At 37.7% G+C, this 18913-nt stretch overlaps 1 protein-coding gene across 1 annotated transcript in view; it reads left to right on the top strand.

The window, feature by feature from the left end:
- Window positions 1-18913, top strand: part of LOC126267011 (breast cancer type 2 susceptibility protein homolog) — a 222346-nt gene that overhangs the window by 199181 nt on the left and 4252 nt on the right. The window contains exons 14-15 of the mRNA XM_049971781.1: window positions 9955-10213; window positions 11203-11391. Of these exons, the coding sequence (XP_049827738.1) occupies window positions 9955-10213; window positions 11203-11391 (448 nt within the window). The remainder of the gene's footprint in view (window positions 1-9954; window positions 10214-11202; window positions 11392-18913) is intronic.

The raw sequence follows: 18913 nt of genomic DNA, 5'->3' as shown, positions 1-18913 counted from the left end.
TGACCTACTGTCTTTTAATAATTAGTCCATCTATCCAAATTCAGATTTTTCTTTGTCTTCTGAAAGTCCCTGTGGCAAAAAATACAAATGTGTCTTCAAAAATATCATAGAAAGGTATTTAGCTTCATTATAAAAGGCCTAATTTCCCTTTATTATAAAAAAGATTGTGGGATTTTGATCAATAAAATAATTGTAGTACCTCAAAGGCTATGTTATTACAAATTGCTATATTATTGTACAAGTCACTCATCCCAACAGTGTTAATCAAGTATCTGTTATATACATTAAAAATGAGTTTATGTGGAGCTAGACAGTTTTACACAAATAAACAGGAAGAAATTTAATTTCAAAATGCAAATTGAGAAGGGTGTTTAACACTATTTGGAATGATAGAGTACTTTTTGTTTAGGAATTCCTGAGACAGAAAGAGGCAAAATATTATTATGAAAAGGTTTTTAAATACTGTTACCAGTCAAAAAATTTGTTTTCAACTAAATTATTTATTTAGCGACATGTTTTAAGGTGATACTTCATCATCAGCTATATTGGCATTACAAAAACGTGCAACAAATATTTATACAGATATAAAAGAAACCAGATGGCAATTATTAGAGTCGAGGGACATGAAAGGGAGGCAGTGGTTGGGAAGGGAGTGAGACAGAGTTGTAGTCTCTCCCCGATGTTATTCAATCTGTATATTGAGCAAGCAGTGAAGGAAACAAAAGAAAAATTCGGAGTAGGTATTAAAGTCCATGGAGAAGAAATAAAAACTTTGAGGTTCGCCGATGACATTGTAATTCTGTCAGAGACAGCAAAGGACTTGGAAGAGCAGTTGAACGGAATGGACAGTGTCTTGAAAGGAGGATATAAGATGAACATCAACAAAAGCAAAACGAGGATAATGGAATGAAGTCGAATTAAAATAGTGAAGGAGTTTTGCTATTTGGGGAGCAAAATAACTGATGATGGTCGAAGTAGAGAGGATATAAAATGTAGACTAGCAATGGCAAGGAAAGTGTTTCTGAAGAAGAGAAATTTGTTAACATCGAGTATAGATTTAAATGTCAGGAAGTCGTTTCTGAAAGTATTTGTATGGTGTGTAGCCATGTATGGAAGTGAAACATGGACGATAAATAGTTTGGACAAGAAGAGAATAGAAGCTTTCGAAATGTGGTGTTACAGAAGAATGCTGCAGATTAGATGGGTAGATCACATAACTAATCAGGAAGTATTGAATCGGATTGGGGAGAAAAGAAGTTTGTGGCACAAGTAGACCAGAAGAAGGGATCAGTTGGTAGGACATGTTCTGAGGCATCAAGGGATCACCAATTTAGTATTGGAGGGCAGCGTGGAGGGTAAAAATTGTAGAGGGAGACTAAGAGATGACTACACTAAGCAGATTCAGAAGGATGTAGGTTGCAGTAGGTACTGGGAGATGAAGAAACTTGCACAGGATAGAGTAGCATGGGGAGCTGCATCAAACCAGTCTCAGGACTGAAGACCACAACAACAACAACAACAACAAAAACAAAAGCTCTTTATATGACTGCTTTCATCATGAGAAGTGATGTCACTTTACTGGCCTTCTGTTCACATGAAAAAGTCAGTCACTTTGTTCTTGTGACGTGGCAGTTTTCGTGTGACATGTTGAGGCATCACTATTTCCATGACTCTTTTGGACTTGTCAGTAGCAATGTCTTCAGCATGTCTTGCTGTTGTATCATTGATGTTGGTTGGCGTAATATATTACAAAGTGAGCGGCTGTGATAATTATATAATACAAATGACAGTGTAAATAGTCATATTTTTAGAATTATAAAGATGTTTCTAGTATCTATAATATATACTTAACAATAATTTATTTACTTACTATTTTAAGAGTCTGAATTTAAATTCATAAGGAAGAATGAATTTTTGAACTCTTGTCATTTCATTTACAATCTCGTTTTTCAATTTTAAGGCTTGGATGAATATTTCCATTTCTTAATGATTAATGGAAAATCTCATATAAAGATGTGAAACAAATACTAACAAAGAGATAGAGTGGATGGCCAGTATTTAGCTCAGCTCAGTACAGCTGATAGAAAACACAAAACAGAACAGAAAATTTACATTCCTAGCTTTCGGAACTATGTCCCTTCATCAGGCATGCCTCCATCCTTGCTACCTTTCCTGTTTACCTTTCCCTGTTGCTTCATAACCTGGATTTCACGTGAGTAACTGAATACACTTTCCCTTCTTCCCTTTTCCCCCCCTCTCTCCTCCCTGATGAAGGAACAAAGTTCCGAAAGCTAGGAATATAAATTTTCTGTTCCGTTTTGTGTTATCTATCGGCTGTACTGAGCTGAGGTAAGTATTTCCATTTCTTCCAAGATGTCCATTCTGCAGCTCTTTTCTAAAGTATGTAGTACTTTAGGTCGTTATCTATTGCAACACTGTGTACAGCTTTGTTTATATGTTTTGATATAGCTGACTTATTAGCTTTATCCAGTATGAAACAGTCAATGTGTTCTTAATGTGGGTTTTAAAGTTTCTTCCTGATTGGCCAACACAGTATTTGCTGCAATGACTAGTTGTAATTTTATAAATTCCTGGTTTGTACAGTTTGTCTGTAGATTGTACGATGTCATGAACCAGTTTCTCTCTTAAACTGTCATTGGTGGCAAAAGTTATCCTGATGTCTGTGTTTTTCAACATCTTGGCTATTTTGTCTTAGATGACTCCTAAATATGGCATCATCAAACAACAGAAAATCCAGGGTGGATTTTTAATTTTACTTTCATAATATTATTAAATATAGCATAGTTATATACTTAGGTATTTGGATAGTGTGCAGGGAAGCCATGTTAATTTGCTTGCTTTTGTTTTTAGTTACGCATCTATTTCACATTCATAATAGCCATTGCTGGGTGCAATGTCTTTGATAGTGTTTATTTCTGTCTCATAATCAGCAGAATTAAGTAGGAATTCCTGTGCGCTGTTTCAGAAGGATCTGAATGCAGCTTGTTTATGCGAGTTTGGGTGTGTGGAGGATTTATTAATGACAGTGTCTATGTTGTTGGTTTTTCTGTGTACTTCGACGTTCAGGGTCTGTTTTGTGTCATGTCTAAAAAAATTATTTTGTTATATTTCTGATGTTGTGTCATTAAATGGATGTTACTGCACGAGTTATTGAACCTGCTTTACAGAGTTTCTGTTTATTCATTAGTTCAATTATATACAATGAATGTGTCATCCACATATCGGCAGCAGTGGGCAATTGTGTCCTTGTTCCTCTGAAGTTTATTTTTGACGTGGTTAATGAAGATGTCTGCAATGATCTCACTGAGAGGATTTCCCATTGCTAGCCTCACATCAAATTTGTACATTTGCCATTGAATGTAAAATAACTGTGTAAGAAGACAAGCTCGAGCAATTCTCTTAGTTCAACTACTTCCCCTGTGAACATAGTATGATGTTTTAATAAATTTTGCTTGATTTTATCTATGGATTCTTTGATGGGTATACTGCTGTGTAAGTTTACAATGTCAGGGGAAATGAGCTTCTCATTGAATGGAATCTGAAGATATTTGATACCTTGAATTGCTGGGTAACTATTTTTCACTGAAAAAGAGTTTTGAAATCTTTTTGGCTTTGCAAAATTGAATGCAGCTTTTTCGTAACTTTGTAGCCTAGATGATTCATAGCATTAACAATAGGTCTGACAGGAAGATTTTCTTTATGGATCTTTGGTTGGGCCTGTAGCTTTGGACCCGTTTGGTTCATGATTGTTAGTCTCTAAGTTTCCTCCTTTGTTAATAAGAACGAACAGAGGCACTGACTTATAAAAGATATTGGGGGGAGGGGAGGGGGGGGGGCTCATACTGGGGGTCTTGTCCGAAAAAAATTTCTAAATTTTACATGAAAAATAGTTAGTTTTAAAGTTTTTTTAGTGTCTTTATAGTCAAATGATCAACATTAGTATCCCAAAAAATGGACTCTCGATAACATGACACTCCACAAAACTCAACAAGCCTGACACATTTTTTGGCTTTAAAAAAAGAAACAAAACATAAACATGCACAGCATTTTCTTAAAAAGCTAATTTAATGTATAGTAATAATCGTCCTTATAGACTATTACAGAGCAGTGAATATATAGCCCTGAAAGACTGAAATTGCATTTAAATAAATCCTAAACTATCTTTAAAAGAATAAAACATAAAATATTACTGTCGCACAGCACTTTGATTAATAAGAGAATTAGGTAATTTAAGCTCACTTTGTAAGGCTCAGGGTTCATTAAATAAAAACAGTATCTCAAAGTTAATGCTTTAATACGGTTAATAAAGTTAATACAGTATGCCTAATACTTTCAGTCAAAAATTATGTAAATGGCGGGTTTTAATTGGGTCGTACACCCTAAAAATATTCAAGTATTTGAAAATAACTAATGCAGTACTATAGTAATATAGTACTATCCTAGTACTAATGTTTTGGAACTGAAAATTTAACATTATTATGTATTTAATTCTCTATTTTATAAAGATTTTTAATATTGCTCTAAATGTCTTTGTTAGGACTGGAGTGTCTTTGAAAAGGTGCAAATGTCAACCACCTGACTGGATTACTGAATATGAAGTCGTTGATGACTAGTCGGATATCCAATTCATCCTAAATGTCTTGGTGGGCATGAAGAACAGCCAAGTTGTTCAATTGCTTCTGTCCCATTGTTGATTGGAGATATGACTTCAGACGTCTAAGGCCGCTAAATGACCATTCTACATCTACATCTAAATCCATACTCCACAAGCCATCTGACGGTGTGTGGCGGAGGGTGCCCTGAGTACCTCTATTGGTTCTCCCTTCTATTCCAGTCTCGTATTGCTATCGTGATTGATAACTACTTGGAGAAGCTTATTGCACTTCACTACTTCACATAACATTTCTCCATCTCCAGCCTTTTGTGTAATGTATTTTCTTACATCACGCATGTTTTTTAAGACCAGTTGTTTTTTTATTAGTGATGTCACCTAACATATTCAAGTGTAAGTTCAGTCTCTCAATGTCTAGGTCATTTTTGAAAAACTCATTGATTTTCGCAAATTTGTTTCACCTCTATTTACTAAAAGCAAGCACTCTTGTTCAACTGCAATGACCTGTGTGAGTCCAATTGAAGCAAACCACTCAGTAATGCAAGATTGCACCATTTGACAAACTTCAATGTAAATAGCCTTGTAGTATTCCTTTGGGGTTTTGAAAGTGTGCGGTGAGCTGGCTTTGTTGTTTTCGTACTTCTTTGGTATACTTCAATTCCGAGGAAGCAAAGGATCAACAGCTTGCGAAGATTTTTCTTTTAAACACAATTCCCAAAAGAGTTCAAAACTATCACGCCTTCCATTCAATATACAAATCAAGCCCTCATATATTTTTTTCCAAATCAGCAACACTTAGATGAGGGCATTGAATTTTTTTCATTGACATCCTCTACTGGGTACATTGCATGGCAATAAAGACGTAAAAGGAAACAGGTCTTGAATTGTAATGTTGACTCAAAGTAGCCTGCATATTTGTAACCTTCCTCTGTTTTGTCCTCTGCAGAAAATGTTTAAAAAAAACTACAGAAGTTCTTCAAAGTTTTTCAATATTCTCAAGATACCAGAAGCTCGCATAGTCCATTGAGTCAGGCAAAGGGGTCATAGACTAGCTTGGTCGTTAACACTCTCACAGCATATGCTTCTGAAAAGTCCCATCCTTTTGTTGGATTCCCTTATAGGGTTTATTAAGTCCTTGGCTAAAACCATAATATCCTTCATAGACATAAGATGGTCGAGACTGTCTACATCTGCGAAGTCTGAACTGTGTGCAGTACAGTGCACATAATGTGCTTTTGGTTGTATATCCAAAACTAACTTTTTTAGTCCTTTGTACTTACCTCTCAAATTTGAGGCACCATTATCGCCTCTCCTCTTAAGTTATCCATTGACAAATCAAGACGAGCAAAAACATCTTTTACAATACTAAACAGAGGTTGTGATTCAGTGTTGGGAGGTCTCATATAAGCCAATAAAGACTTCGTTGATGATTAAGGAATCATCGACGGTACGAATACAATGTGACACTTGTTCATGAATCGAAGAATCACTTGTTTTGTCAACCATAATAGAAAAATGTTCAGTCTTCTTGATTGAATCCAATACCTTTCTCAACACAGACTTTACTAGTAATCAATGATCTTGTTTTGAATATCGTCAGACGTCCACTTATACTCCGAACACCCTAACCAATCTTTAAACTCAGGTATGTCATTCTTTCGGAGTTCCAACAACTGAAAAAAATTGAGTTTATGTCTTTGTTCCCTCTAATTGTTAGTCCTTGTTGGTGTAGAAATTGCACAGTAGTAAAAATTGTCTCAAGAGCGAAACTGCCCTCTTCATATCACTATCTAACTATCCATTCAATTAGAAGGCCACACTTCAGTTAGTGATAGAATTTAGTTTCAGAACACCTTTATTCATAGACGTACTTGCATGAAGATGCAATTTTTCCAAAGCCTTTTTCCAGTTAGAAAACCCTACAGAAGTAAACGCACCTTATTTTTTTGAAGAAAATTTTAATAGATTTTTAGCATCTGCCTATTTGCAAGTTTTGCAAACAACTTTTTTGGTAGATGCTTCATATTCTTGCCATGTGTATTTGATCAACCAAGACTTCTTAAATGATCTTCCCTTAACGGATTGTCCAGGTTTCAGCTGTGAATGGTTCTCACCTGAAGATGACAAAGCAATTGACGACACAATAATTGTTGAAGGTTGATGTGCAGTATCATCAACTTCCAAGTGTGCCTTTTTTGTAACAAATTTATCCATTGCAAACTTAATTCACAATACACTAAGAGACTTAAGTAAACGAATAAAATATAGTCATATAAAATAGTCCACTAGACACTAGTCGGAACACTAAACACGTCTGCAGCATGCACTGAATGAAACTATCCACACTGAATGACTGAGACAGAAGAGTGAGATTTATATAGCTGCGGCATCGTAATGTCTCAAAGCATCAAGGCAACGTGAGGCAGAGGGTTCCAGGCACTTCTGCTCCAGTCCTTTTGATGTCGCCATGGCCGCAGCACTGGCCTGCCGGCGTCAGACTTTATGCGAAAGTTCGTGCACCGGGACAAATTCTAAGTGTGCTTGCAGCACCGTAACACTTTCATAATTCACACCACTCATTTTCAGTTAACCTGCTTAATACCGCAATAATTATTTGTTTTAACTCATTACTGAATGTATTTTAAAAGGTGACTATCGTCGAACAGGGAATATGAAAAATTTCAACATAATTTTGTGATTTTACAAAGCATAATATAACTAAAAATTTTCTTAAATTATTGGGAGGTGGAGACCCCACCCCACGTACAAATTTTTGAGGGGCTCAGGCCCCATGCAGTCAGTGCCTGTGAATAAGAAACATGTTTTATCAAACCGCCTCTCTATTTTACTGTTGTGTCATGTGGTGTCATGTGGTGTCATGTGAGATTTCTCGCGTATGATTATTATGAAAGAACTCACGCCTTTATTTACATATTCACATCTGTCCGTGATAACTACTGTAGATTCTTTATCAGATTTCACTGCCAGTGCATTGCCCTCATTGAGTTTCATGTTGATGCGTATGTGTAACTGGTACCCTTCTTTAGCTTCTTTTATTGTTTAGATGTTTTTCTATTAATTTATTAGTTTTGTGACGTATTACTGTTTGTTCATTTTTAGTTAGTTTTGGGTATATCAGCTTCCATTTTAAGTGAGCAGATGATATCTTTAATGTTATGCCAATTAAGTTCTGGTATTAAGTCATGGTTAAGCCTTTGTTTAGTCAAGAAAGTGCATTGTTATTGAAGTGAATGTTTGTGGAATTGACTACTCTTGTGAAAAATTTGTGAGTGCTATGGTTCTTTGTGCCGGGGATAAGTCTATCATTTGATGGCCTGAGTTAACTTAGTTTCTTCAAATGTGTTGCTTTAATCTTGCTGCAATTGTCTTGTAGAGCTTCATGTATGACATCTTGGAAGAAAGGTACTTGAAATGGGTGGGTAAGAAGTAGTAATTCTAAGTGCAATTTATGTACTAGCGTATTTAAGTGATCTAGGGTCATATGGCTTCAAATTAGGCAAAGTATTGCTGAAATATGCACAAAAAATGTAAAAGAAGAAAACAGACATTCAATCGTTATTTTAGGGCTCGCTAAGGAGGCTCTTCATTGAGAGAGAGAGAGAGAGAGAGAGAGAGAGAGAGAGAGAGAGAGAGAGAGAGAGAGAGAGAAAGGCACACAGGTTCTTTATGCCCTCTTTCTATTCCACCTCCACTATAACCCCTCCCAAAACTACATTATATGATATTTAAATTTCAGAATAAATATTTATAATGCAGTTCCCTGGTTGAAGTGAAAGTCGAGATTGGAAATGAATCGCATTATTCACAAACAATCGGTACACAAAAACAGTGATAAAAAGCGATGAATTTTAGATATTAGGAGACAAACATATGGACAGTGAAAAGGAAATTAAGGTGAAATTGGTTGTACTGAAAAGAGGTGAATGGAAGGGTTCAGATACACAGCAGTGGTGGAATTGCCATCTTCAGAGTTTGAAACTTTATTTCTTAAGCTAGGAATTCACTTGGGTTATAAGTTCCCAGGTTTCTGTATAATGTTCTTGAAAATGTAGGATATTGAATTTTGCCTTCCTCTTCAATCACTTGCATGGTATTTACTTTGCATGCATATACAGTGAATCCTATACAGAAATGTTTACTGAGCATCTAAATAAAAGCAAGAATAATTTGTATTTTGTAAGAATGATAAATGAAGAGTAGCAGAACATCCACTTGCTTCAGAGAACTGATCAGTTTGCCTAAATGAGGCATCAGCACAAGGTTCATCAAAATCCAAAGAACTGATAACTGCTTTAATAGAAATGAAGTGACTCTCAAATTTTATAAAATGTATATAGTGTTATTGAATAAATCAAATAATGCATGTTCCATATTTATTGGGCTCCCGAATCTGTGTTAATTCATGTTAGGAACCAGTAAGTGTATTCTCCTGATGTTAGAATGTAGTTGGTATTGCGTACATGCAAACAAATAAGTTCCTACTTGAAAAAGGAAGAGAAAATGTGTTAACATATTTTATCATGATGACAAACACAAACAATACAAGGGGTACTAAAAAAAACTGGAATTATTTTTTAAAAGGTACACATTTTCCAATTTCTTTACAAAGCAACTTAACCCCCTTCAAAATACTTTGTTACAACTGGTATGTTTATCGCACCAGTGCTTCCACTGTTTGAAATATTTTTTGTAGTCATCTTCAGAAATGATTGACAGCTCCTTCCTTGTTTTTTCGTTGACTTCTTCAGTGGTGTCAAATCGGCATTCTGTGGAAATAAGAAAATGTCACATGGAGCCAGGTCAGGCAAGTAAAGTGCATGGGCCAGGGGAACCATGCCATTTTTATCCAGAAAATAACAGAGGTGGCTGTGTGTGCAGATCCATTGTCTTGGTGGAAGAATCAGTCTTTGTCTGCCACAAATGGGGTCTTTTTTTACAAACACTGTTGCACAGTCTTCTTAAAACTTCCAAATAAAAGGTTTGATTGATGGTATGACCTGAGGAGACCAGTTTTTACAATGTTCTTGTCGATTCGGGCAATTGATGGACATCCAGAAAGAGGTCTGTGATCAATCGACATGTCACCATTTTAAAATTGAGCCAACACTTGAATTTTTTCCTGTAACATCATCTTAATAAGCTGTTTCCAACATTAAAATAGTTTCAACAGCATTTTTATTGATTAAAGAACAAAATTACACAGCTGCATATTTTTCAATTAAACTTGCCATCGAAAAAAACTGAAACGAGAACAAAATAGTCAATTTACCAATCAAATGTAGCATGTCTTGCTGTTGCAGGAATGGAGACTTGCAACTTTCTGCGTGCCGCCAGTCTCGTTATCAGCCACAACCTAGTCACCTTCCAGAAGATTTCCCAGCCAGATATGCAACACCATTGTCTCAGGTGTCTAGTGGCAATCTTCATGCGCCATTTGGGGAAATGGACTGTGTTGGAGTTGTTGTACATGTCGCTCCTCTCTCTGGAAATTACCAGACAGTCTACCTAGCTGATGCAGACATGGATATTGTGGGCATTTCTTTCTGGAATGGTCTTAAGGTATTTATTACTTGTAATTATAAGTCATGTGTTAGAAATTGCAGTTATCAGTGAAATATGTTCTCTTGTTTCTAAGTTACTGTTTTGCTGTTATATTTATAACCTATACTGTTTCGTTTGGTTACCTCTGTATTACAAGTTGTGTGTGACAGATCGATATTTATGTTTGATGTAAATTGAAAAATGAGTAATGGTAACCAGTTACTGTATTGTCGAGGTGACACGCAGTAGGCACCTAACTACAATCTGGCACATAAATGTAATTAATAATTGTACGTATAGATGTGTTCTGTACGTGCTCTGAAGAAAAATATAGATTGAGCTATCATTTCTTGTTTCTGTGCCTGTCTGTTACTTAATGCTTTCACCATACAGTGATTGATTTACTTATTCCATTGTTTTTATTCCAGCCAGTGTTTTCCAGTGTCATACCCAACTTTCGTGCACCGTTTAAAGCAATTCAGAATGTTATAAACTTGATCGAATATCCATTCGTCCACCTGAAGGGAAGTCAGCGTCTGCTCTCAAACACTACAATAAAATGCCAACAGTATCTTACCTACAATTTGTAGATTCTTAGAGAACAAACTCTTTTTTGCATAACTCCTGTTCAAATGTTGAGATTTAGAGCAAATCATCACTACAGTAACAACCACACCAAATTTGTTGGAATTCATGTATGGCTAAATTTTGGCCACATACAGATATACAGCTCATTAATTTCCCTCAGTAAATTATAAAAGACTCTTTCTTCCAGTGTCATCTAAAACTTTATGTGGCAACATTAATTTCTTTAAGTGGTAATGATTGTCTTTTTCTAAAGTTTGTTTATTTTTTATTTTTTTATTATTTTCAGTGTGCCATAATTCTCATTTTCAAATGGATCACTGACTGCAAATTTCATCATAGCATAAAATTATTGTGTAGCTATTGTTAATGCTTCTGCAGTGATATTTTGTTTGCAGTGATGTGTGGTTTTATTCTTGCAGGGTTCAGGTTGGGAGGATATACTTCAGCAGAAGGCTTTAGTGGCTTGTAGTAATCTACAAAGTCGTGTGGGTGCTGCTGTTCACTGGATACCCACAACATATGCCACAGAATTTTCAATTTTTTCGCAACATCCTCGTCAAAAGCACCTCATTGCAGCTCTTGACTCACTGAGAAGTAATCTTAATATGGTATGAATACTTCTTATTTAATTGCAAAAATGTATTAAGTTCATATCACCCTCTGGAACCTTGTTTCCTACACTCCCCCCTCTCCGTCCATCTCATCCTACTCCTCTCTCTGACAATCTCTCTCTGCCCATCTCATCCTCTTCATTTCACTGTCAACCTCCTCCCCACCTTTTTTCACTATCATAGAGTTATCACCCTCACCTCAATAGCAGGCTGATGGTTCTTAATTCCATAGTATTTCTTTTCAGATAGTGAGTAATATGTGTAACAACTTTGGTTGAAATCAATCCAGAGGTTTACAAGGAGCTTTTTACATCCGACTTTGCCAGGGTGCACAAATGTCATATACAGTTCACATGCATGTAACATATTCCTCATATATTAACATGTTTCACACATTTTTGTACACATTTCATCTGTATATCAAGTGAGTTTCACATAGCTCTATTTTTATGACATCATATCTCTTGAAGAGTGTATCACGCAATACTTTTATTTTGGAGGTACATCCACTAGTATATTTGGTAACTGTTTGGGAAATGTGTTGCAAATAAAGTTAGCAGCAAAGACTTAATAAATTAAAGCACCATGTGTGATGTGGCAGTTTTTCACACATCTTAGTATTTATGACATCATATCTCCCGAACTTTGAGTCATACCGATTTTGCTGATACATTCAGTGATGTACGTGAATAGTGTCTGCAAAATGTGTTGTGAATACAGTTATTCGTAAGGAATAACAAATTAAAATGCTACACCTGATGTGTTACCCAGCATTGCCCAGGTATAGGAGGTGTGATCTAAAAGTAATGAGAAATTTTTTATTTTGTTGACCTTATACATCCAATTCTCAAAAACTTTGTTTTATTTCGTTGGTACACATTTTCCCAACATATTTCTGCATTTTCAGATATTTTGAATATTTAGTTTATTGTTGGCAGTCAAAAAGATTATACATGGCTTTGACTGCTTGGCCAATCTTACTTTTTGAAGCAATGGATTTGAATATAATTTTGCTTGAAAAATGGATTAAAACACCACCAAATTGGAAATGTTGACTGCTTGGCATATTCTTTGGGTCATGCCAAGCAATGTTGTTAGGCTTTTTGGGCATCAAATGAATAGCAGCAAAATTTGTTAGGAAATTGTTGAATTTCAGCCAGTAGCAACGTTGTATAGACATCACTCAGGAATTGCTGAATGAAATCTCCATTAATCCAGAACTTCTAAAGAAAGTTGTGATAGGTGACGAAACAGGGACATATAGGTATGACGTCAAAACCAAAACCCAATCGTCCCAATGGAAACTGCATGAAGAACCACAGGGGGTGGGGGCAATCGACAAGTTTGATCACATCTGAAGGTTCTTCTCTCTGTTTTCTTCGATTACAATGAGATAGTACATCAAGAGTTTCTGCCTTGTGGTTGTACGGTCAATAAGGAACACTACCTGGAAGTTATGTGTTATTAGTGTGAAACAACCTGAAGAAAACAACCAAAACTGTGGAAAAACCACTCGTGGCAATTACATCATCATAATGCTCCAACTTGCACCTCAATGATTTTTTGGCTAAAAGCAAAATCGTTATGTTGCCTCAGCCACCATATTTGCCTGATGTGGTCCCCTGCAACTTCTATCTATTCCTGAGGCTGAAGGGAACCGTGAAAGGACGTTGTATTGGCACCATTGGTGAAATAAAAACAGAATTACTGAAGGAGCTGACCACCATAATGGAAATTAAGTTTGAGAAGTGCTTTCAAGATTAGAAAAAGCGCTGGCACAAGTGTATTGCATCTGGGTGGGATTGCTTTGAAGGGGACAAAGTTGTTGTCGATGAATAAGCAAAGATCATGTGTGAAAAACATAAATTATCATTACTTTGTGATCACACCTCGTATATTTATGCCAATCTTCTATTAGTCTACCTCTTCCTTCACCTCTCTCTGCCCCCCTCCCCCCCCCCCTCCCCTTCTGTCCATCTCCTCCACACTGTCTCTATGTCCATCTCCTTCTCCCCCTCCCTCTCTCCATCTCCTCCACACCCTCTCTATGTCCATCTTCTCCTCCCCCTCCCTCTCTCCATCTCCTCCACACCCTCTCTATGTCCATCTTCTCCTCCCCCTCCCTCTCTCCATCTCCTCTTCCCCTGTCTCTTTGCCCATCTCTTCCTCCTCCCACTCTCTGTCTATCTTCTTCTCTTTCCTTTCTCTGTCCACCTCCTCCTCTCCACTCCCTCTGTCCACCTCCTCCTCTCCACTCCCTCTGTCCAATTCCCCCTCCCCTCTTTCTGTCCATCCTCTCCTTCCCACTATCGGTGTCCATGTCCTCCTTTCCCCTCGCTGTTTGTCCATCTCCTCCTTCCCCTTTCTCTCTCCTCTTTATAACGCTCACTCCAACAGGAGGCTGGTGCTTCTGACTTCCACAGTACTTCTTTCTGGATCATAACTAATATGTGTACCGTATTTGTTTCAAATCATTTCAGGGGTTTAGGATGAACTTTTTTACCGATGGAATCGCCCACGTACACACATGACAAATATGCTTCACATATTTTACTTTATGAAAAGGATGTATTGCTACTTACCATATAGTGGAAACGTTGAGTTGCTGACAGGCACAACAAAAAGACTGCTCAACAAGTAAGGTTTCAGCCAGAAAGCCTTCTTATGGAATAGACAAAACAAACACACACACACACACACACACACACACACACACACACAAATGCAGCTCTCTCATACATGGCCACTGTGTCTGCTGCCAAGACCAGACGGCAAGCAACTCCACATGATGGGTGAAGCAGTCCGGGTGGTGGAAGTCAGGAGATGGGCGGCTAGGTGTAGTTAGGAGATTAGATAGAGGATGTAGGGGTGTTGATGGGGGGTGGGGGACAGGAGTGGAAAAGGAGAAAAATGATTGGGTGCATTGGTGGATTAGAAGGTTATGTGATGTTGGAATGGGAACAGGAAAGGGGACAATTGGGTAAAGGGCAGTGATTAACAAAGGTTGAGACCAAAAAGATTACAGCGATGTAGCATACATTGCAGGGAGAGTTCATACCTGCACAATTCATAAAAACTTGTGTTGGTAGGAAGGATCCTGATGACACAGGCTGTGAAGTAATCACTGAAATGAAGAATGTTGTGCTGGGCAGTGTCCTCAGCAACTGAGTGGTCCAGCTGTTTCTTGCCCTTAGTTTGTCGATGGCCATTCGTGAGGCAGTTGGTTGTCATGCCTGCATAGAATGCAGCAACGTTGTTGTAGCTTAGTTTGTAGACCACATGACTGGTTTCACACAGTCTTCAATGGGATAGGTGTTGTTTGTGACCAGATTGGAATAGGTGGTGGTGAGAGGATGTATGGCCAGGTCTTTCATTTAGGTCTATTACAAAGGTAGTCCTACCTGCTCTCAGAAGCTCTACCACTGTCATTTTCAGCAGCAAGAATCACCTGGCAGAAGGACTCTGTCAGCTGTCAGATTCACCCACCTACAAGTCCTGTCACAGTGACCCTATCCCAGAAATCCTGCAGGATGTCCAGTTTCTTGTCAGATCCTAGGATTTACTCATGTAAACTTTGACCAAAACCATTCCATTTATACACTTCTTTCGGCTGATAAATGATAAAATTTTCAAAGCTGGTGCCCCGTCCATATTCTCCACAATGCTGGAAAATACAGTACTGATAAACTGGAAGTGGATGTAGAAAGTTTGATACTGAAAATATGCAGTCACTTCAGTAGATCTGAGAAACAAAGAGTGAACTTGCAACTCAAATTTAAAGTAAATGTGGTCCAAGGGGAAGAAATAGTGAAACATGTTGCCATGAGATTTTTGTCTCTTGGTCCTTCTGCACTAAAATCTCATTTTCCCGAATTCCACAATGAATGTCCCCATTTGTTAGAAAATATAATCATATGTGAAGAAGAAGAGAAAAACCTTTAGTGTATTTGTTGTTTTTTGATAATGTTTTCTATAAAAACAACAGTGAAGAAGATTAATCAGAGTCTTTGTCAGTTGTTGAGATGCATGCTGAAATACACGGGATTCACAAGGAGATTGGGCAAAGAATACGACACAACTTTTTTGGAAGTAAGACAACAGAGATAATGAATGAATTAAGCACTAACGCACAAGAAACTATGTGGAATGATTTTCTATGTTTCTGCACCAATTTTGTAGAATATTTGTTACCACAATATGATTTCTCAGAAAACAACATCCTTTCCAAGATGCTGTTTTTAAACTTAAAATCGCCAATCATTTACAACCATTCTCAAAAAACTGCAGAACTTTTAAGGATCAATCAACTGAACGGGGAGCCGGCCGCAGTGGTCTAGTGGTTCTAGGCGCTCAGTCCGGAACCGCACGACTACTACGGTCGCAGGTTCAAATCCTGCCTCGGGCATGGATGTATGTGACGTCCTTAGGTTAGTTAGGTTTACGTAGTTCTAAGTTCTAGGGGACTGATGACCACAGATGTTAAGTCCCATAGTGCTCAGAGCCATTTGAACCATTTTGAACTGAACGTGGACCTCTTATACGAAGAATTTCAAATAAAAGAAGCCTGGACATGGCACAGTCTTTTGATGGCAAAAATAAGAATTCGATTGAGAAATGCAAGAAAATCGTGGAAGGATTTTCCAAGAATGAAATCCCTAACTTCTTTCACACCTTAACATTCATCTTTAGTATCCCCAGTTACAAATGCTTCACAGAAATGGGCTGATGTACAAAATAAATGTACCTCAACTTCCATAAAAAGTGAATTAATAACCACTTTCAACTATGATAATGACTGCATTGATTTTTTTAGATATTTAAAATCAAACAAAAGCATGTTAAAATTTACACATTCTTCATTAAAATATAATAAAGACTAATAAATCACAAAAAATAATTTTGTTTTTCGTTTGTCTCATGTAAAAAAATGAAATCCTAGTTTTTCTTGCCTAACTGAACATTTGTCCCTTACAGGGTAAAAAAATCTGGCAACACTATCACAGACTGTTATTACCCTCCCAGCCTTGTACAGAAACAGATCTTTTGTGCCTTATCTCTCCAGCCACACACCACCACCCAAAATATTACCATTCGGCCACAGAGGAGTATTCCTCTCGTGACTCAGTGCCACCCAGGACTGGACCAACTGAATCACATTCTCTGCCAAGATTTTGATGACCTCTCATTGTGCCCTGAAATGAGGAATGTCCTATCCACTATCTTTCCCATCCCTCCCACAGTGTCATTCTGCCGCCCACCATACCTACCCAATATCCTGGTCCATCCCTACACAACCCCTGCCACCAACCTATTGCCTCATGGCTCTTATTGTCATAATAGACGTAGATGCAAGATCTGTACATACATCCTCTCACCACCACCTACTCCAATCTGGTCACAAACACCACCTAATCCATCAAAGACAGGGCTACCTTTGAAACCAGTCATGTGATCTACAAGCTAACCTGCAACCATTATACTGCATTCTATGTGAGCATGACAACCAACAAGCTGGCTGTCCATATGAATAGCCACTGACAAACTGTGGCCAAGAAACAGCTGGACCATCCAGTTGCAGACACGGTGTTCTTCATTCCAGTGATTGCTTCGCGGTCTGTGCCACCAGCACCAGCTTTTCTGAATTGCGCAAGTGGAAACTCACCCTGCAATATATCCTACATTCCCATAAACCTCCTGGCCTCATCCTTTGTTAGTCATTGCCCTTCACCCACCTATCCCCTTCCCTGTTCCCATTCTGGCACTACAAAGCCTTCTATTCCACAAACGCTCCCACAGTCTTTTTACTTCCCTCTGTTTCCACTCCTACCCCCACCCCCACCCTCCATCTAACCTTATGACTCCACCTAGCTATCCTACCCTCTCTCCATCTCATCCCTGTATGTTCCCAAAAGCAGCACTTTACCGTTGCCCCCACCCATACCCTGGTATCCCTTCCATTTGCCACCACAGCCTCCGCCTTACTCCCACCATACGGATAGCTTCTCCCATCATGTGCAGTTGCTTGCCAGAAACAGTAGTCATATGATTAGTAGTAAAGAAGTAATAAATTAAAACATCATTACTCATGTATAAGTTTCACGGTGTGAACAGTGATTCTGTAATAAGCAAGCAACTTTTTTTTTTCCTTTCATCATTTTGCTGGGGTTGTTAATCAGAAAAAGTGAAATTATGTGTAAAGTTTGTAGCAAGTCGACGTGCTCTCATTATCAAATACTGGATGACTAAAGATGGGTATTGACATGTCGTGGGATAAAGTGCTTTTTCACCCCCACCTCCACCCCTCTGAGAGATAGGTGATTTTTATACCACAGCAATTCTTTCCAGACAGAAAGTGGTATGTGTACGAAGTTTGGTTGAAATCCATCCAGGGGTTTAGGAGATGTGGAACATACATACATCCATTTTTATGGACGTATGGATTCTTCTTCAGTATGAACACTTGTCATTATTATTTTAATGAGTCTAGTCCTAACTTGAAATGGTGTTTGAAAGATTCTGATGAATAAACATGAGATTAATATTAAAAGGAAAACACTTTCCCAATATTCTATAGTATTTGTAGAACATTAGGAAAGTGTTTCATTTTGAGTATTATTGTTATGTAGTGCCAAGCACCAACAGAGAATTCAGTTAATACTGAACATGAGATTATTGACAGAAAATGGAATAAATTTTAGGATGACACCTCTAACAATAGTGTCGGATATTATGTGTTGCATTGGGAAGTGGTGCCTCCTAGTACACTGCAGTTGGCACACTTGATAACTGCCTTGTCATTGCATGACACATTTGCGCATGACATAAATTTCAAAATTCAGAAAAATTACTTTCAGCAGATTATATCTGTAGCTGCATCTAGCTACATATAGAAGTGGGAATGCAATCAGGAATGGTTCCTGTTCTGATATATGATAGCCTAGGGTAACCGCAAACAGGTGGACAAATGTACCTAATTTAGTTGTGCACCCATTTTGAATTTAGAGATGATACTCATATTGTAGTGTACATAAAAAAAATCCATTGACTCCGCAGAAAAAATCCATTATAAGTTGTCACTTGCATTTGACTTCAAAGTTCTTGTTGAAATTATTAAGTTCACAATACTAAGCTCTGGCAGACAAGTACACCTCAGTCAGGCTGCACATATAAGGGTAAAAATGAGATACTTGATACCTGCTCGAACATTTGTTCTGAAACTTAGATGATATGAAAACAATCACTGCAAGCAGATCTCTTTCATCTGGTCATGACTTGACACTCCACCACCATTTGCATTGGGTGCAAGAAGAGCTCCATTGAGTGAAGTGGAAAGAAAGGAAACCATTGATACCCAGAAGCTTTTCTTAAAAGAAGAAGAAGAAAAAGAAGAAGTTTGTCTTATTCTGGCTATTGTAAGGACCTGGGGAACAGAAACCAGTTAGTAGAGGGACATTACGTCTGCCCATCATATCTGAACACAAATAAATATAGTCAAACACCTATAATGGTGTAATTAGTT

Source organism: Schistocerca gregaria, chromosome 4 (genome assembly GCF_023897955.1).
Source record: "Schistocerca gregaria isolate iqSchGreg1 chromosome 4, iqSchGreg1.2, whole genome shotgun sequence".
Lineage (NCBI taxonomy): Eukaryota > Metazoa > Arthropoda > Insecta > Orthoptera > Acrididae > Schistocerca > Schistocerca gregaria.
The sequence above is the reverse complement of the archived record's forward strand: the minus strand, read 5'-3'. Positions and strand labels throughout refer to the sequence as shown.